At 37.9% G+C, this 21,789-nt stretch overlaps 1 protein-coding gene and 1 non-coding gene across 2 annotated transcripts in view; both read left to right on the top strand.

Moving 5' to 3' along the window:
* The first annotated feature begins 2,733 nt into the window (after positions 1-2,733).
* The window catches only part of LOC137294829 (codanin-1-like), a 40,797-nt gene continuing 21,741 nt past the window's right edge, over positions 2,734-21,789 (top strand). The window contains exons 1-11 of the mRNA XM_067825950.1: positions 2,734-2,835; positions 4,228-4,919; positions 5,344-5,559; positions 8,079-8,264; positions 9,205-9,425; positions 9,942-10,040; positions 11,024-11,102; positions 13,672-13,795; positions 14,256-14,368; positions 15,747-15,912; positions 17,459-17,556. Coding sequence (XP_067682051.1) covers positions 2,752-2,835; positions 4,228-4,919; positions 5,344-5,559; positions 8,079-8,264; positions 9,205-9,425; positions 9,942-10,040; positions 11,024-11,102; positions 13,672-13,795; positions 14,256-14,368; positions 15,747-15,912; positions 17,459-17,556 — 2,078 coding nt within the window. The 5' untranslated portion in view covers positions 2,734-2,751. The remainder of the gene's footprint in view (positions 2,836-4,227; positions 4,920-5,343; positions 5,560-8,078; positions 8,265-9,204; positions 9,426-9,941; positions 10,041-11,023; positions 11,103-13,671; positions 13,796-14,255; positions 14,369-15,746; positions 15,913-17,458; positions 17,557-21,789) is intronic.
* Positions 21,317-21,509, top strand: LOC137295492 (U2 spliceosomal RNA). Its single transcript, XR_010957585.1, has one exon. It is a non-coding gene; the product is annotated as a U2 spliceosomal RNA (small nuclear RNA).

Here is a 21,789-nt window from a genome sequence, read left to right as displayed (position 1 = left end):
CGTAAACTCAAAATAAGTTATATTATCTTCCTGGTCACTGACGTGCAACAAGGCAAATGTGGTGTCCTGTTCATGAGTATATGTTTGTTGAAGGACTCTATTTAAATACGGAAATGCACCAACAATCGTGGTAGCAGGGATACAAAATATAGTCATGTACGCTGTAAATTATTCCTGGTTGTAGACAGTTGTTTTACACACAACGGAAATCAATAAAGATAAATTGAAATCATTTGCATAACGGTTGGAGAACGATCGGTTATGGTATGTATCTGGAAAAATTAAAATGAATTAGGCACCAGAGTGCGGACAATCATACACAATAATGTAAGTTGTTACAACGGGGATGGGGCTGCATGGGGTGATGTACCCTTTGTTTATGTTCCCAGAGCCCCATGCTTTCGGGCTAGGGGAACATAAACAAACATGGGTACATCAACCCAACAGCCCCGAGGGACCAGCGAACAACGTATTTATCTTACCAAACATCTCCATGTTAATTTTGAACTGTTTGAAGAATGGCTATCGGATCGTACGCTTCAGCTGACCTGTGTGAATCAAAAGATCGAATCTTGCTGTTTTCCCCGCAGGTTTTGTCTTAATAAATCGCCACAGTGTAATTCCACTTCCTAATATGAACAGTCTATTAGTCTTGAAGCGGCCAGGGATCGGATCACATTCCATACTGCATGAAGGCAGGGAGCCTATATAGAGGGGGAGAAGAAACTCCTCAAAAAGCCGCTGAACGTATGTCTCGGGTCGTTACGTAACGAGTGTAGCCAATATGGTGGCAGCGTAGTATTTAAGATTGAGCCCGGTTTATTTTCAACAGCTGATTATGTTCGCTGAGTGTTGCAACAACTCAAATCCAACATGTAGAAGATAGGTTAACTAATTTGTCACTTCAGTTTAAGTCAAATAATTGGTATTTGTGTCCGTATTAGGACAGTAGATTTGTAGTAAAGTTTCAAGTCGGTAAGTTATAGCTCACTGGCTTCTATTCTTGATTCACCCCGAAGACAGACTACATTGTGCCGATAAAAACTTCTTTCACACATTCGTTTAATTTTTAGGAGAACATGCCTTTAGTTTAAAAGTATTTGCAAGTAATAGTGACAGTTTTATGACTTAAGAAATTGTTAAGGTGTAACTGAGGTGTGTGAAAAATATGACATTTCGCCATTGAAATGCTCTACGCCGTTGTTTGAGTATTAATTCCGAGTTACTTCCTCAAAAACATCTTTCACATACACCTTTCATTCATATGAGGGGAATATACTATTAGGTGAAATGTGTTTTCAAGTAACAGTGATAGTTTCATAATCTAAAAAAGAATGTTAGGGTGTATTTGAGGTGTGTGAAAAATATGACAATTTGCTGATCTTATCTGATCCGCCATTGATGGTTGAGGGTTATAGTTCCATAACTTCTTTCTTTCTTGTTGATCTTATTATTTGACAAAACTGGTAAGGTGTTTAGAACGCTTTGTTACAGTTTTACACTTTCTGTTTTTGAGGGCAGTGTGACAGTGTCAGTGTTAACATCTTGTTAATGTCCGTTACATTCCCCACATGCATTAAGATACCTGAATTAATTATTAATGTAAACAAAAATGTTTACAAAGGACAACTGATGTAAACACGTGTTCTCGCGATACTTTTGCATTCTTTAACATGTTTTTTTGGGGGGGAAGGCCGCAGTGTATCATTTATTCTTTCATTATGCACTTCTTTCTTCTATTCCTTTTCTTTATTTCGTTGATTCACCACAATATATAATTCTTGATCTTAATTCTTACTATAATTCATTCATTCATTATAAAATTCTGACTGATACAATAAACTGACTGAAGTTCTGTTAAACCTGGGATAATCTACATCGACTTAAGACTTAAGGGCTCAACAAACGTATATATTCTGTATAGTCTCCCTGCATGGTTAAACACAACTGAAGTTGCACTGGGAACGAGCCAGGTCACTGTGTGCGTTGGAGCATGACGAGGCACACGTGAATTAGTACGAATAGTAGAGAAAGCAAGCGAGTGACCTATCCCTGTTGTAGAGTATCCCTGATGTAGGTGATGAGTCCAGTCAGTAATTCACACTGTCCATATGCAACTCAAGAAAATACCTTCGATCAACTATATGTGGCAAGACCAGACATTTTCATGTTAAGGCAGGGTCCATTTCATGATATTTTAGGCAGAGAATTTAGGAATTTGTGTTTCTGTAAAATATGTGTTTTGGAAAAGATGTCAGTCTAGGATTTAATGGCCAGTGATATTGTCTGTTGGGTCCCTCTGAGTAAACATTCCTCCCCATGGATTAGATATTTGTTATGGAAACTATTTTTCAGTAGAAAATTACATTCTTTGCTCTTGGCTTGCACATCTTAGACATGTCAGTTTATTTGGTTGGTCGTGCTATGTTTTGTCATCTACCCCTGTTCAAATCAGTAAACACATCAAAATGTCTGATTTAATCGTACACACGCACAACTTCGCGGGAAGTGGTATTTTGAAAGTCTGCCTGTATGTTTGAACACCGGTAGTATAATTTCGTCATCAGTGGAATTTTGTTACCACTTTGCTAATTGAAAAAGGCTTACGACAATAGCTGTTAACAAGTAAATGGCTTTTTCCATGACACGGATATTCGGGGACTTGTTAAATAAATTGCTAATGCTTATTTCGACTTATTCTACGGGCCACGTTTCAGCAACAACCCAGTCCGCAAAGGCGGGGTAATCAAAATGGCTACCGTGTTGCAACTCCTGTTGAATAGTCAAGTGTCGGCGGAGGCACTCGTTACTTGGCTGAAGAACAAATCTGACACTGTAAGAACCAGGCTAATATATGACTGCAATACGCAAACCTGCTTTAGCTTTGCTTGTCGTTAGGTCCCACAGCGGACAGTGAACGTTTGATTTGCGATGTGCATCAGGTGAAACCTACTGATTCCGAACGGGATATAATAGACCGTTCTACCTATATTGCTGTATGCCAATCGGACTATAGTTGGACTTATTTCTAACTGGTAAGAGTTCCGCCCGTTGTGCCATTCCAAATAATATGTATTAATTGATATTTACTAGAAATATTCACAAAAAACTAGCACAACAATTAGTGCTAGAGGACTCACAAAAATTACTAAAAGCTCCAAAATTAAGTACATTGTATAGGGTTGAACCACTGAGTGTTTCCTCTGTAAATCTGGGCAAGAAAGAATATAGGGAATGAAAGGAACTCACATGTCGTTACTAAGGTTAACCTTGTTGCTTCATGAAAGGAAAGCCCATGGACTTTATGATGATAAAAAGCTCTTCCACAAGAGAGCGGGTAGTTGTCCTTGTTTTCATGTTTTCACCAAGGTAATCTTGCTCTGTGATATTCTGTTTTCTCAGATCGTCTGAAAAACAGAAACCGCAGATAAATTAATCCTACTCCAGTGACAAGGTCGCCCAGTCAGGGATCATCGTCTCCCTTCTCTGTGACTGTGGTGGAAACAAACTATCAGTTTCCACACAAACTGGTTTTATTTGATCATAGAGATGAAAAGTTAGTGGACGTCCTCAGCTTGAAAAAACGATGTTTTGTGCCAAAATTGAAATTTATATAATGTTCAGGAAAGGATGTTTCATTAAGAACACAGTTTTTCGTAGATTTTCCTTCAGACAGCTAAAACTGAATATCTTTGTCATTGATTTTCAGTGAAATATTTTAGAAATATTATCGACATATATAATTAGCAAATTTCAAACGCCTTTATTATGTGATAAAAATTGTCAAAAATGGCTTGAATGAAAACCTTAGGACATCAAAACTTAAATCATATTAATATTCTTATGCACCACTTCAAATTTATTTCATAAATATCATAATTATAAGCTGACTGGCCTACAGCAATATAGGCAGAATGGCGTATAATATCCCCTTTGGCATATTATAGGCTGATTGGTAGGTTTCCCTAACCTGGTCATATTTACATGTGTATACAAATATGATTGTCAAAGGTTCCAATACCTGCCATGTGGTTATCACTTGTTATATTATTGTTAACTTGAAATTGGTCGATTAGACTCCAGGTTCTTTAAATGACAAAGAATGTTAAGTCTTGAATTTGCGGAGACACTAGCAAGAATTTCAGTGTACTCAAAAGGGTTGTTTCACAAGTGTAAAGTTTCTTAATACTTATCATAATTACATGTGCTTTGAACATTATTTTGCAGAATGAACTTCCACAAGGAATTGAAAGCACAGACAACCTGCGAACAGAATTTATTGCTTTTTTCTTAAACTTTCTGCGGGACCAAACTTTACATCTCCTGCAGAATGCAAAATCAAGTAACACATCACCAGTTAAAACTCCAAGCTCCCACAAAGTGGAGACACCAGTTCAAAAACGAGCAACTTCAAGTACAAAAAGGATTCAGTTATTTTCCGAAAGTCCTGCTGATTGCTTGCGACCAGACATTGATCATGTCAGCCCCCTTTTCTCTCCCAACGCTTCAGTTGATTCTGCCCATATCCATCATCGTACTGGTGGTAGTGACAGAATGTCATACAATGACTATCATCACAGAAAACGATATGATGGTGACACCCCAAATAGACGTCGATCCTCATCTTCTCAAACTCCTGAAGCTCAACGTACGAAACAGAAGCTGAGTTTGGGTGAGTTTCTCCTGACACCAGAATCTGGAAACTCAAGAAGAAGACGATCTCCCTATTCATCACGAGAAGCTTCCCCATCTCCAACTGCCCAGCCCCCCAATCGCAGAGCCCCAGGGAGGAGGAAAGGGGGATCACCCCTCATCAGAAGTAATGAGGATGCAAAAGAAAAAAGTTCTCCTGTTTTCAGCCTCGTCAACATGAATGACTTTCCTCCAGTTGGAACAGCTGATGAAAAACGAGAAAAAAGGTTGCATATTAGTTATCTTTGAGAAATGATTTAATGCACGTCTTTTGTAATATGCGCTATCATGATATATGAAATGTGATACACATGATGAATAGCTGAACAATCAGAAATGTTTCTATACATCTGGATCAACTAGATGCATTGCAAGGTACATGGATTTTTTTTTTCTATCACAAGCAAAATTCATTTTAAAAATGTTAGATTGTCACATCAGCAGCAGCTGAAATACTCTAATCAGTCACAAGTTTGTAACACTGGCAGTCTGTCATGCTCTATGAAAATCTACTGAGATAAATTGACACCTTTTATTTTTGTGTAGGAATATTTTGTGGTTGCATGTATCATGATTTCTCTGATATCAAATTTATAAAATCTTGTATGTGTCACAAGTTTATGAAGACATTGCTCACATGTTATGCTTCAGTGATGCCAAAAATGTTCCAAATAAATCTCCTGAAGCATCCAACCCTCGAAGAATAGCGCTAACCCCAGTGGCCAAGGTTCCTCAAGAACCAGGGTTATCTCCCTTTGCACAAGCTGTTGCTGCTGCTGAATGCATTGATACAGTCGGAGGAGGAGGTGACAGTTCAGGACCAAAATGTGAACATCATAAAAAGATAGCAGAAAAGTCATGTATAAGGTATGATAATTCATGAATGACTTGTATGATGTTGTTGGTCTTTGTATCATGGTATATTGTAATGGTGTGGCAATGTTGTGATAGTGTGGACACGCTTAAAGGGGCACTGATGCGGAGCAATTTCCGCGGACTGGTGTAAACTTTTGTTATTGTTTTTCTCCCGTGAATACCCGGAGGATATCCCAGAATTCATGACTGGTTTGTGACCTCTGCCGCGCAATCCGTATGCGCACTTGAGAGTTTAATTATAGACAGATCAACTGAGGTGAAGTCATTTTTACTTCATTACAAATGTATTATGAAAACAAATGAAACACTTTGAAGGTTAGTCATCTGCCAGTGGTAGAAATGGTAAAAAAAACTATTAGGACGGGAAAATAACGAAGCCAATGTACGTCTCTATATTTTGTCTCATAACACTAATTAGTTTATTGTCATATTTGTATGATTTTAAAAATTAATGAAAGAACACACAATCTGCTTATACTCATAGTAAATTTCTAACATAACAGCAACATTTATACATTGTATAGATTGCCAATGTGGATCCTATTTCACACACATACTCGATCTAGTGTGTGTTTTCTGTCATGTAGATTCTGCTGAATGCTACAAGAAATAAATTAAAACAAAATGCAAATAATGAATGTAAAACAGACTAATTTTATACCAACGATGTCAGGCTACTACCTTGTTCAGGAATGTATCCATCAATATCCACATAAAAGCAATCGTATTCCATTCATCTGCAGCTGGTAAGTAATCCATCTCTGTGTCAGGTGTCTTACAACTGTCTAATTTGCGAAAAAGTAACACTTTGTTTCACGTCTTGCGTTGGTGAAAACCTGATAGCCCTCTCATTGGTCACCCAAGATAGCACACCTGGCAACTACTTGTATGATGTCCGCTATTCTAAGTATTTTAGTTAACCAATAATGAGCAATCAATCAGTCAACACAAGGGTGGTCAATTCTTTGAAGGGAGGATGTTGTTTTTACACTCGCACTTTACGACAGGGTGTAGTCATCTACACACACTGCCTTTTGACAAATCTGCTAGAAGATAAAAGTAATTAATCAATCAGTGTGTTATCGGTTAATCCTTTGATCAATGTTTGTTTTTGTAACTCAGCTGATAAACCCTCTTGCGTCACTTACATGCACATATTAGATAACATACAATACATTTGCCACTACAGACCTTAATTTATAATGTTGAGTATTTACTCCAGACAGGAGAAATGCCAAATGGGAACCTTTGTTGAGTAACCGAAGTGGTGTTACTACTAATTATACCTGTTATAAATTCATTAATTGACCATCCAGAGAATGATGACGAATAACACGTGTAGGTTTACACCATCAAACGCGAGTTACAGCAAGGAAGATGTAATCTCTGTGTCGCATGCAGCCTGAAAACACTTAGGGGCCGAAACTGTTTTGAGGATACCAACAGAATTTCGTTAAATAAGGAATACATACAGGCATTTGCTGTGTACTTGGGTAAATAGGTGTAAAAAGGGTTTTTTTTACCTAAGAAAATTTTCAGATTTCTCTACCAAAGGCAAAGTCATCGTTTTTTTGTTTACGAATTCAAATAAATCAACTGTGTGTTTTTATTATCATAAATAATAAACCATTGTAGCTACCATAGCTACCAAAATTTACGTATGATATTTGCTATCACAGCTGAACCAACACTCAAAATTACCTAAATATAAAGCTTTGAATCTTTCGGACTAAAACAAATGGCTTGCTATCTGCATGTAGACATCATATTTTCATGTAACATGATTAAATATAGAGGTCAAAAACACAGAAAAAGGATCAAATTGAATCAGTAACTATACCATCCAAGCATCCGAAAAAAACTACACTGCTGGGATATTTTGTTACTATCAGACAAGGAATACCATGGATATTTTTAAATAATGGCATATGATGGGCATCCGGCCTCCTGACTGTTTAGGTGAAGAAATTCTGCTAATATGGACAGGAGCCCAGTTCCTTTGTCCGTCACGGTCGAAGGAGCGGGCGCTGACCAATTTGCAGTTTGGTTTCGTAATTAGACCGTTGGCGAGAAACATTATTCGATCCGCATCAGTGCCCCTTTAACATTGTGTTTGACTCTAGTTTGATGTGAAGACATCCTGAATAATTCCCAACTTCAGTAATCAGTCCTAGAAAAGTTCTATTATTTTGTAAGGGCTTCTAATCTGACCAGAAAATATAAATTGCAGACAAATTTGCCTTCTTGTCAATGTTATGCTTATTGGTCAACACACTAGTTTCTGTTGTGTAATTTAGCCACAGATTTTAAATTATTTTACTCCAGAAGTAATCCCGGGGCTCTTTTCAGGAAGCAACCGATACAAGTTTAAACTTGGTATAGGTTGCTTCATGAAAGGAGCCCTTGGACTTTATGATGATTAAAAGCTCTTCCACAAGAGAGCAGGTAGTTGTCCTTGTTTTCATGTTTTCACCAAGGTAATGTTGCCCTGTGATATTCACTTCTCTCAGATCGTCTGAAAAACGGAAACCGCGGCGAATTAATCCTACTCCAGTGACAAGGTTGTCCAGTCAGGGATCATCGTCTCCCTTTTCTGTGGCTCTGATGGAAGTGTCGCCTCCTGTGAAAGCTTCAGGGGATGCATGGAGCAGTAACACTACCCAGCATACACTCGTTGAAGAGAGGGAGTTACTCCGGTAAAACAGAAAATCCATTTGATTGGATTGCAGTTGTTATGCATCATCCTCCTTTGATTATTTTATTCCAAATTTGATTTAGAGAAAATAGTGGTGTTATTATATACTGAAAGGCAAATGAAATGTCATAGTATTGGCAATGACATACAAGTATCAGTGGAGTATTTGAACCGTTTTTGTTTGTTTTTTTGAAAAAAATATATGCCAGAAGTCAAGTTTGAGGAAAACATGAATTGTGGTAATATAGCCTGTTTTGCCAAGTTGAAATATTGTATGAGATAGAGGTTAGGAATGTTTTTGTTTGTGGAAAGGGAAGAGTTGGCGCTAACAAACACCAAAATCGAGATGCATGTACATCATGCCTGCATAAATTGCCTTGTTCACATGTTTTCTGAGCACAGCAGCTAGTTTTAGACATATCACAGCAGGACATGCCACAAATTCACACATTGTACCTGTGCTTGGAATCTAACCCTCTTTGATGTGCCAAGTGGACACTTTAAACATGAGGTTACCCCACCTGCCCTTATAGATAGTGTTATATGGATTATCAAAGGTGACTTGTATAGTGCTGATAAAAGGCATAAAGGAAATGAAAGGATTGTTAAAGTGGACTCTTAAATGTCCCGAAGGCATTGTTTATTTCAGATTTTCAAATTTCCTTTGAATGAAGGAACTTGATAGCTTTTTGTTTTGAGAGTTGGTCCAAGTAATGATGTCCAATATCCCGTTGTCCAGTTCTCTTCATGCCAAGTTTCAATTCCTCATAAGGGTACAGCGTATGAAGCACATTTCTGGTGTCCCCAGCTGTGATATTGACGGAATATTGCTAAAAGTTGTGTAAAACTAAACTCACTCACTCAACTGCCCAATATGGGTACTAAATTTGCAGTGTAATATACATCTGTGAATTGTGATTTATGTGATTTTACGTAAGCAGGCAGGAAAAGCTTCGTCGACAGAAACTGATGGAGAACGATCCATGCGCTTCCCCAAAGTCTACCAAGTCTGACCATGATTCTGTTCCATGTGTGACTCCAACCAAGACAGTCCTAGAGAGAAAAGCCAGTCATATAGAATATGTCCACGCTGATCCCAGTCAGGTGACGCACAAACATGGTCTTGATGTCATGGCGGATCTGTATTCCAGGGCATTATCAGGTAAGCTGGCTACAAGGTGTACTAAGCCTGGCACCTGTGTTGTCCAAATCAAAGGACTTTGGAAGCTTTTTGTCAAAATACACATCGGATAACGATTTGTAAGTCCATTACAAGTAACTTCATAATAGTTGTGCGTTTGGGATGGCGGGGTAGCCAGTTGGTTAAAGTGTTTGCTAATCATGCCAAAGACCCAGGTTTGATTCCCTCATGGGTACAATGTGTGAAGCCCATTTTGTGGTGTCCCCAGCCATGACATTGCTGGAATATTGCTAAGAGCGGCGTAAAACTAAAACTCAGTCACTCACCCAGTTGTGCATTTATGGAGTTTACACAGCATGTTCACAGTTTTGTTTAGAATTATACCTCAATAAATGTGAAAGGTATTGAAGTCAATTCTTATGTATATAACAATGATTCTGCAGTCTAAATTTTGAACAAGTTGGTTACCCAGAAATTCTCTTCCATGGTTGTCAGTAGATGATGAATGTCATCTTACTGAGTTATCTCCCATTACAGATCATCTTTTTCCCAACCTGACGGTGGAGTTGTATTTCCTCACCCAGCTTCTCACCTCAGTGGGTGAGGAGGTGCAGGATGACAAGGATGTCATCCAGGGTGAGTCTGACTTGTCAAATAGTGTAATAGTGACATGTTTACAGACTCCTTGATTTAGATGAATGACTTGAGTGGATTCAACACTCATGTGGCTTCACTCATGAACAATGACATTGTGACCAACCAATCCCCATTCTAGCTCCTCGCTTTAAGATATGGTTAATATATTTATTCAGATATCAATTCTAAGTTTGTGAACAGTAATCAAATTTATCAGTCTGAGTAAAATCAGATCAGTTACTCTGGTATGGAGGTGTACCCAGAGGCGTAGAGATTGTTGCCAGTTATTGGTCACAATTGGACAAGTGGAGCACAGTAATTGATCAATTGTTGATTGTATTTGCCATTACCCACAAAACTTAAGTAGGCAAAACAATTGTGTAAACAAAAGAGGCACCCATTAATGTCTCATTCAAGACAATTGAGGGTACTTCCTGATTTCCTGTTGAGACCAGGGGCAGTATTCACAAAGCTTCTAAGAATTCTTAAATCCATCAAGAATTCTTAGTTTCCATAACAACGTTCTTTTCTTGCTGGAATATTGCCAAGTGGGGTGTAAAACTAAACTCACTCACTCACTAAGAAAATCCTTAGTTATCCAGTACAGTGGCTCCTGGAAACACAAACTTTCACACTAAGAATGTTAATTCTGTGTTGTAAGAACATTTACAGCTAGGATTTTTTCTTAGTTTGGGTTAAGAAAGAAACTAAGAAGTTTTCTTAAACTTATGAACTCTTAATATGGAAACTTAAGTGAAAAAAACTAAGAAAATTCTAAGAAGCTTTATGAATAACACCCCAGCATTTTTTGATTTAACAATCACAACAATAAGAAACATACTTTCTAAAGATTAAGTTGATGTTTCATTGATTAGTTCCCAAATCCTATGATAATCACTGAGATTGGTCAATGGAGAGATATGTCATATGAAAGTCAGATTTGATTTCTGTGAGACAGACTTGCTGTGGTTGTCCTGTTACAGAGTCAGATGAAGTGAAGTACTTCTGTTCGGTACACAATGCTGTGTACTTTGCCGTCACTATCATGGAGAAACAAGTTGGGTGAGATTATTTGATGTGTCTGCTCAAAATTAAGCCTATATAATTCTTTACTAATGACCTGTGAAGGTCCGGGGTAGAATAGACCTTCAGCAACCCATGCTTACCATAAAAGCTGACTATGCTTGTTGTAAGAGGCAATTAATAGGATCGGGTGGTCAGGCTTGCTGACTTGCTTTACAAATGTCATTGGTTCCCAGTCGTACAGATTGATGCTCATGCTGTTGATCACTGGATTGTCGGGTCCAGACTCAATTATTTACAATGTACAATAAACTCCCTGGATCTCGAACCCCAAGGGACCATCAAGACAGGTTCGAGATATCGTGTGATTCGAGATTGAAATGCATTGAAAATATGCACATTGTGTACATACTATTGCATATACACTGAACTTGTATACATCAACATATAAAACAAAAAAATCTCTAGTTTCATTCTTGCATTTGTTTCACAGTTATCATCATACACAAGACATATAATTAAAAGCATGAATTATGTGTAAATAAAGACTGTATTCTAAAAAAATGTTACATGTACATGTACCTGTAATAAAGAGCACATCAGTGTACGTCAATTTAGCAGCGATATCTATCATGTGATAGTAAGTGTCTTTTTGATGTACCCATACATGGCAGATGAAGCTGGTTAGCTGTTCACATGTCATTTCCTCGAAAATGATTGTCAAAACAAAGTGGCAACGACATGGTGAACTCAGTTTAACTAATCCTCATGTTTATACAACCAGTTGTTTGTTTACAATATATCCACAAAATGTTTTTTATAGTGAGTACAGTTTTAGACTGAGACACAATTTTTATATGATTTGGTGATCTGGGGACTAATTTTCAGGTTTGAGATATCATGTGTAGATGTGTCTCAAACCTTGAGATATAGATATGAAAATAATGATTTATATATAAGGAGAGGTCAGAACCAGAGATTAGGTTTGAGATATCATGTGTAGATGTGTCTCAAACCTTGAGATATAGATATGAAAATAATGATTAATATATAAGGAGAGGTCAGGACCAGAGATTAGGTTTGAGATATCATGTGTAGATGTGTCTCAAACCTTGAGATATAGATATGAAAAGAATGATAAATATATAAGGAGAGGTCAGGACCAGAGATTAGGTTTGAGATATCATGTTTAGATGTGTCTCAAACCTTGAGATATAGATATGAAAAGAATGATAAATATATAAGGAGAGGTCAGGACCAGAGATTAGGTTTGAGATATCATGTGTAGATGTGTCTCAAACCTTGAGATATAGATATGAAAAGAATGATAAATATATAAGGAGAGGTCAGGACCAGAGATTAGGTTTGAGATATCATGTGTAGATGTGTCTCAAACCTTGAGATATAGATATGAAAAGAATGATAAATATATAAGGAGAGGTCAGGACCAGAGATTAGGTTTGAGATATCATGTGTAGATGTGTCTCAAACCTTGAGATATAGATATGAAAAGAATGATAAATATATAAGGAGAGGTCAGGACCAGAGATTAGGTTTGAGATATCATGTGTAGATGTGTCTCAAACCTTGAGATATAGATATGAAAAGAATGATAAATATATAAGGAGAGGTCAGGACCAGAGATTAGGTTTGAGATATCATGTGTAGATGTGTCTCAAACTTTGAGATATAGATATGAAAATAATGATAAATATATAAGGAGAGGTCAGAACCAGAGATTAGGTTTGAGTTATGTAGAAGATGAAGGATTCAGGAGTTTGTGATCCAGGGAGTATACAATAGCTCACTCTTCGCCAATGATCCTCGTCCCGCGCTGAAACATCACTACAGGCTAGCTATTCTCGAAGTGTTCGTAGCCCTACGAACTTCCTGAGCCCATTCTTAACACATTGATTACGATCAAAGTTAAGAATTTTTAGGGCTACGAACGTTCGAGGGCCCAGATGTACTTAAGAGAAGCAGTCATCCTGTCATTAGTAATCAGCTCAATTCTGTGCTGTTGTATTTGTTCTGGTGCAACCCAAAGTGCAACCTTGTTATATGTCTAACTTGCACAAGGTGCAAGTCAATTTTGAAAAATAAATCAACAATAAAAGTATAAGCATTAATATGCCAGTTCATTTTTCTTGTAAACTTTGTATAGCTCTGACATCAAAACATTGCTGTTCGTAGCCACGTCTTGGCTATGACAGCTCATGTAAACAGGATCAGCTGTGTCTCTGTGTTGCTATGGTTTCATGGGTAATACATTGTGGAAAACTGTATGTTTATGTGCACCGAAACCTAAGACATTTTTACACATTATCTTGCAAATGGAATCTGTCTGGTGCGCTAGGTTTTTATCTGAAGTTGCACCTGTTGCAACAGCTCTTAAATTGAGCCCTGGTAATCATTGCAATATCAATGAAAAACTGGACTTCATGCCAATAAGCTTTGATTATGTTCTCTATTGTATCTGCTCCATGGAGAGGAGATATAGTTCCGATATAGAAATATTATAGGTACATACAATGGATTTTGTTTATAGTGAACTATTGGCAAAGTTTCTCTGCCTTCTGCTTTAGATGCAAATGTTTTTCCTGTCCAGAATCTTGAGCCAGCTGGACAAGAGTACTCTAAGGTTCCTGTCAGACAACACAAGAATCATAGACTTCTCACCTAATCTCCAACATCAGCTGCGGGTGGCTTATGACAAGTCCAACACTTCTAAGGTTAGTGCATCACATGAGAGACTTACAGCAAGGCCAACACTGCTAGGGGAGGTACATCAAAAGAGAGGCATAGGACAAGTCCATCACTGCTTGAGTAGGTACATCAAAAGTGAGGCATACAACCAGCCCATCACTGCTCAAGTAGGTACATCAAAAGAGGCTTACGACAAGGCCAACATTGCTATGATATGTACATCAGAGGAGAGGCATAACACAGTGTTTGGCTACATTAATTGTACGTCATTTTTTATGCCATGGCATTATTCATTTCTTGCTTCATAGAAACTGATGTATACCAATTTACATACATGTTGACAGTGTAGGCTTTCATTTGAAGAAATGTATTTGCAAATTGACATTTCCATCACATCTGGTACACAAAAAAGCAGATTTCCACAATTTGCTGTCTGTCTATTTCCTCACGACAGCATATGGTTGATAAACATGTCTGTATTTGCAGAGTATCCTGTCATTCCCAAGGTCTCCAATAGGTGGCGTGTCATTTCAGGCTGATACAGACAACCGGAAGAGCTTTCCCAATGATAAGTGCTTCCATCAGTTCAAAAAACAAAGGTGAGAAACAGCTTTCATCATCTTTTCCAGATATGATATGTTGCTTGATCCTCCATGACTTGAGATTGATAATACTATGTGCCTTTAGAGATGGACATCCAATGATCGAGGAAACAACAAAGCACCTTTGAGCAGCTGGACTGGATATTGGCGCTATACTAATACTATAATAACAAAAAGACGAATATTTCATAAAATGTTTTACCCGGTGGAGATTCCAGTCTAAGTAAACTTATCTTCATTACTTTTCGTTACACTCCACTACTGAGTCTAACGAAACCTTATGGGAGGTCGCGTCAGGTAGCCTTTGAGATAGACCAATCAGAACACAGCTTACCAAATCGCGAAAGTGCACATTCACACATACCTTTTGAACTTTTTATCTCGGAAAGGTTCGTACCCGAAAGATTCCGAATGCTATTTAGTGTACGCTCGCTTCTGAGTGATGCACACGGCGTACGTACAACCATGACAACGGTGAGTAAACAGTTGCTGCAAATAGTGCTTTGGGCAATATTGAAGGATGTTATCTTGCAGAAATATTAGCTAATGGTAACCATGTCAACAAAAAAACCCAATGGGGATTTTTGAATGTGGAGAGATCTGCGGCAGTGACCTGAATATTTTGAAAGCCCCTCCCATCCCTAAATAGTAGCCATTGTCTGATGGGTTAAATCTGTTGAGCCGTCTTGCGTTTGATTGGATGGTCATTGGTCGCTCAAAGGTTACCTGATGTGACCTTCTACTAGGTTTTGTTAGACTCAGTGTTGGCATGTAGCAAAATACACTGAGACTAAGGTTACTTAGACTGTGGAGATTCCAGATTAGAGTCAGGGATTGATTATACATTCCAGCAATTTCACAGCTTGAACAACAGAAATAGGCTTCACACAATTTGAGGAATTGAACTCAGGCCTTCAAGTGAACAGTTTAACCACTAGGCTACTCCACCACTTCCAGATAAGAACAGGTCCTCAGTTACATATGCTGGTTTCTAGATGTGCCTAAATGAATTGGTAACTTGGTTGGTTGTGTGTTGTCAAACCTTAAGGCTTGAATTGCCGTTCACATTATTGGTCACTGGCTTGTCTAGACTGAAATCAGTTGTTTACTGGGTCAGGTTGGAGATGAGAAATGCATAAAAAGCATGGTTGGCCTTAATTTGATTAAGTAAGACATTGTTATAGCTAGAGCGCATCAGCTTTATCATTTGTTTCAGCTGTAGCATCTTTATCATGGTCGGTATCCCTGGAACAACTTTACGTCATATACGCTGAAATCGTCTGTTTACCATGGAATTCAGTGTATCTCATGGAGTCGGAGCAGGAATTCCTCTTAGCAATGGACTTGACTCACAGTGTCCTTAATTTTGCTCCAGGGACGTGTTCTATGAACTGATACGTGACTGGGAAGACAAACGCCAAAATACGGGCTGGTCTCTGGTGGATGTTCATGGGGAACGGATCCGTTGGTTGGTTACATTCCGCACAGATCTCACCAACCATCTTCATTTTGCCCGCCTCTTTTTGTCACAGCTTATTGTGGTGAGTGGTATAATCAAGGCTACCATTATGAGTGGACAAATGTGTTTAGCTGAAATTAGAACAGATGTGGATTGATTTGGAACTTGCATTTTGGTTCATGAATGTTACATATGCTTCCTATGCCTCCATCATTAGAGGTGTGTCCAGGAATAGAAATACAGATACTTCGAAGGGTGTCACAGGGCACGCACAGAAAGCTGAGATGTACCTTTGTGAAAATAAGTTTGCCCCATACCTGTAACTTAAACTTAAAAGTTCACAACAATTACGCCATGTCGGTTTATTGTTTAATAACTCAAGAAACGTAATATGAACCTGTGAACTTCAGAGCCAGGTTTCCTTCACTCTATCAACACTGAAAGAATGGTTCAGTGTTCATTTACCAATGCTGTTTGGAGTTTTTTTTATCAAACCCCAAAGTGGTGCCTTTTGCTATTTACAGGTTTTTGTGATGTATTATTTTCTCGGTTTCCATGGAAATGTTTCGGACGTAGTCTCAAAATGAAGGGATGTGCTTCGTTTCCGGAGCATAACTCAAAAACCGTTCAATATTTTTCTGCAAAACTTGGTAGAAATACCATTCAGAAGCTGCAATGGTGCCTTTTGCTAGTTACAGCTTTTTGTGATTTCTTAGTTTCTCGGTTTCCATGGAAGCATTTGTATGTAGTCTCAAAAGTGAGAGTTGTGTTTCGTTTCTGGAGCAGAACTCAAACACCTCTAAATATCTGTCAGTAAAACTTAGTAGATATGTGTGACAGACCCCAGAGTGGTGTCTTTTGCTATTTACAGGTTTTTGTGATTTATCATTTTCTTGGTTTTCATGGAAACATTTCGGTCTCAAAATGGAGGTATGGACCTCGTTTCCTTAGCAGAACTCAAAAACCATTCGATATTTTTCTGCAGAACTTGGTAGATATATCGATCAGAACCTAAAATGGTGTCATTTGCTATTTCCAGGTTTTACTGATTTATCATTTTCTCTGTTTCCATGTAAACGTTTTTGACTTACTCTCAAAAGTGAGAGGTGTGTTTTGTTTCCGAAGCAGAACTCAAAAACTTCTTAATATCTGTCAGTGTTACTTGGTAGATATGTATGGCAGACCCCAAAGTGGTGTCTTTTGCTATTTACAAGTTTTTATGATGTATTATTTTCTCGGTTCCATGAACACGTTGCTGACTTCGTTTCTGGAGCACAACTTGAAAACCATTTCATATCTTTCGAAAGACCTAGGCAGATATACGAGACAGATCTTGAAATGGTGACTTTTTCTGATTACAGATATATGGCATTTATATTTTTCATGAATTCCATATAAACAATTCAGACTTGGTCTAAAAACACAATAAGTAATTGTCGGATGATTTGTCCTTTCAAATATGTAGGGGCTGGGGGGATATGTCATCTTCTGCTGACTCTTCTTATCTTGATTTGAAGTATGTGGTCATTACTATGATAAATCTGTGAATATTAGTGAGCTGAATCTAGGATGAGATGGGCAGACCTGGTCAAAATGAATTGACACTTCCTCTTTTTATCTCCCTCCAGATGTGCAAAGGCGATAAGTCAGTGAAGTGCGATGGAGAAGATGAAACAGTAACACTGCTCACGCAACTCAAGAGGACGAACCCAGAAAAATTTAAGAAGTAAGTTTTCACTCGTTTATTTGAATTGTTAGTTTCATGCAGTAGTGATGGTATCTATGGTATCCATTAAATATAATTTAAACGGGTGGCTGTGGGGTAGCCTAGTGGTTAAAGTGTTCACCCGTCACGCCGAAGACCTAGGTTGAATTCCCCCCATGGGTGCATTGTGTGAAGTCCATTTCTAGTGGTCCCTTGCTGGGATATTGCAGGAATATTGCTAAAGACAGAGTAAAACCACACCTACTCACTTATTACCATTGACAGTTGAACGTCAGTTGATTTTGTACTATTTGCTATATTTCTTGAATTTTACTGAAGAATTGGAACGTAGACAGAATATGTTTACTAGTTTTGATGGATATTGTTAAAGTGAACTAATGTTTTCTGCAATCAGACTGTTTGGAAAACAAGAGTAAACAACATAATTAATTTCATATGCTGCATTTCAAATTGACAGCTGCAGCAGTGTTCACGATGGTGTTTCAAAGTAACAGGACATTGGGTCCTGTAAGTTTCAGATGTCTGTTTGACCCACTGAAAATTCACAGAACCCACAGAATTAAGTTAAACAAACATTTTAGATTTAACATTTCTTACAACTGACATTGAAATTTTTAACATTATATGATAACAAACATAAGATTTATAAACAGCAAACAAGTGTCACATGCCACAAATAAAAACTTCACACAAAGACATTGTGAAATATTCAGTCAGACACTGGGGCTGGCGGGTTGGTGATTTCTATCTGACCACTGGAGAATCTGCCAGATTTGTCAGAGGGTCAGACGCTATTCGTGAACAATGCTGCAGTGATGTTGCTAGAATATTGCTAGAATATTTTCACATATTTTTACTCACTTGAAAGTGACAGCATTTATGTCTTTGGAACCATTTCTAATGTCCTTACTAATACCATTATCCATGATAGGTTTTGTTGTCCCCAAGCAGGCAACTATGTATACATCCTGATTCTTGTTAACTATTTTACTGAATATCTTCAAATTTGGTGACAGCCTTCATTTGGAGATTACACAGACAAAAGTCAGCTTTAGTGACCTTGACCTTATGTTCAAGGTCACCACAACCCTTTGGCCAATTAACACAATATCTCATGAACTAATCTATCCAATATCTTCAAATTTGGTGACAGCCTACATTGGGGGATTACGCAGACACCAGTCAGTTTTGGTAGCCTTGAGCTTATTTTCAAGGTTACCATGACACTTTGGCCACTTTCAGATTCTTGCTAAAACGATATCTCATGAATCATTGTACCTAGCATCTTCAAAATTGGTGACAGCCAACATATGGGGATTATGCAGACACCAGTCAGTTTTGGTGACCTTGAGCTTATTGTCAAAGTCACTTTGACACTTTGAACACTTTGAACACTCTTTAACATATCTCATGAACTATATTATTTGATGTCTTCAAATTTGGTGACTGCCTACATATGGTGAGTCTACATTAGGGGATTGTGCAAACACCAGCCAATTAGGGTGACCTTGATCTTATTTTCAATATGACCACAGCCTTTGTCCACTTTTCCATAGAACATTGCAACCAATATCCTGAATTTTGTTGATAGGCTACATTGGGTGATTATCCAGATACAAGTCATTTCACGCATCTTATGTGTGAGCAAAAAGTAGAGAGTAATGAATATGTGATAAATATTTCATTCTTCTTTAGCGGGGGCACATTGCCATGTTAGTGGCAAACACTTGTTACCATGGTTACAGTGCCAGTAAGGGTAGCACCTTTGATTCCCCAAATGGGTACAATGTGTGAAGCCCATTTCTAGTGTCCCCGCCATGATATTGCCGGTATATTGCTAAAAGTGGCGTAAAACCATACTCATTCACTCACTACAGTGTTAATGACACATTTCCTTTAGATTTGCTGATAGTTTGTTAATGAAGAATTGTTGAGGACTGGGAATTTTCAAGCAGTCTGGTGTACAGGTGTTAAAGCAATATGAAAAGTATGAAGCTGGTTACTCATCTTGTAGAAGCTGACTTGTATCTGAATGTTCATTTTCATATTGCCAAACTTTGCAAGATGTCTGCATTGCAAGCTACAACTGTTCCTTGTGCAACATATTTTAACACACAAACAAAATTCTCTCAAACTGCGATTTGTCATATTCACTGCATTAACTGCCTGAATCAGACATCTTGTAATTAGGTTACTGACATGGTATTACAGGTTACAGGACACCAAATGTTTTCCCACAGACTTCTCGAGTAACACTTTAGTTTCTTAAAAATATTCAGGCTATCAAAAGCCAGTCCATGTACATAAGGGTACAGTCTGGCCTTTAAACTACTCGTACAGTAAAACACAAATTCTGTCCAGCTTGTCCGGCGATTTTTACAATCACAGGAAGTGGAACACATCAACCTTCCATTCTGCACCAAATATCACCTACTTAAAAATATCGGTGCACACATAAGCATAAGTCATGGTGATAAAAATGACAGCACTAAATACTTAAAATTGTGGTCAGTTTTAATTACTGGATGGATGTGCTTTTAAAACACATAAACATCTTACACTATTTCATCCAGTCACAGCTGTCTCAGGCCTTTGTCCGTCTGAGTTGTTTCCATACGGTCCTGATCTGCAGTCTGATATGGTGTAGTGAAACCTTGTAAGGTGTGGATTCAGTCTATATCATAGCTGGAAAGACCAGGAAGCCTAGTGGTTGAAGAGCCTGCCTGTCATGCTGAAGACCCATGTTTGATTCTCAACATGTACTACGTGTGAAAACCATTTATGGTGTCTCCTAGCATGATATCAATTACTGTTGACTGCATGAAAAAAATTACTAGTAGGTGGGACACAAGCCCTTAGAGTACTAGAATCTGCAATTTTGCTGAGAAGGTGTACTCCCTAATATTACTTGTGACATTAAACAGTGATAATGAACACTAGTTCGCACATTATTTTAAACAGTTATGAATTCTGAGTAATCTCGACTGGCTTAGCAGCAAAATTGTGGTTTCTCCATGATTTTGGTGGGAGTTAATGTTTTAAAGATTTGTGATTTTAGTTGTACTTCATTCATTTTTCCATGGAGTTGTCTCCCTTGAAATACTACTCTGTTCAGAATCCCTTTGTTGGATTCGTCAACAAACCAAGATAGTTAGCATATGAGTGTGTAATCTCAATTTCTTTTTAAGTGTTTCATTTCATACATGTAGAGATACATATTTCTACAGCTAACATAACAAGCCATTGCTTCCACAAGTGTAATGATAGATGTTTTTGTGTTTAGTTAGGATACATATAATTTGAAGAAAATCTATTTGGTAAAACTGTATCACACTATTGCATTTAAATTTATGTTTATCATTTATTATAAATCATCCAAAATATTTTCTCAGTTTTGTTCTGGTTGAGTTGATATGAAAAGAGAGGCATTATTTGTCGAGCATGGCTGATCTTAAAGTAGGTCATGAGCTATTTATAACACAATGGCTGCCTACGCTTGTATCCGTACATTCCGCGTGTTGCCCACAGTTTGATTTCACACAGAGTTTCATATGTTTCATTCATTTCTGCCTTCTGTATGAGATGAAAACATTATCAAATTTGATCATAATTGAGATATAATTTCTGACAAGTGAGGGTATATATATTGACAAGTTTATCTTCCTTTGTCTTATTTTAAATGTTAAAAAGAAAACAGGAATGTACCTATGCTCAGAAAAATTGGCAGGAGGTACAATTGTCAAATGCTCCTTTCCTCGGTATCGCTTCTCGGCCTTTTGGCTAAGATCAAAGTGTAGTATCTGTTCTTATCAGCTTAATATCTGATACGTCCCCCATTGGGGGACATCGATATTAAACTGATTTTTGGTACTCGGCGAAGAGTCAGGGGCTTGCTCCGCCTTTGCCACGGGTTGACCTGGTATTGCAGTACCTCCAGGACCGGCCCACTCCCCCAGGGGAGAAATAAATAAATAAAGAATAGAATGTCCTCCTTCCAAAGCGACTGGCTTCCCCTCTTATATGGTTAATTTGTTGTAGAGAAATTTCCAGGACATTGGCCCCCCTCTTATATGGCTGATTTGTTTTACAGAAATTTAAGTCTGGAAAAGACATTTTAGGAAAGGCAGTTGTTTCAGAAAAACTGTTTGTGTGGCGTGAAGTAATATTTTCTGTCCAGAAACAATTTCCAGTATTTCTGTTCCGATATTTATTGCGATATTGTAATACCTGCGT

This window comes from Haliotis asinina, chromosome 8 (assembly GCF_037392515.1).
Source record: "Haliotis asinina isolate JCU_RB_2024 chromosome 8, JCU_Hal_asi_v2, whole genome shotgun sequence".
Taxonomy (NCBI): Eukaryota; Metazoa; Mollusca; class Gastropoda; order Lepetellida; family Haliotidae; genus Haliotis; species Haliotis asinina.
The sequence above is the reverse complement of the archived record's forward strand: the minus strand, read 5'-3'. Positions and strand labels throughout refer to the sequence as shown.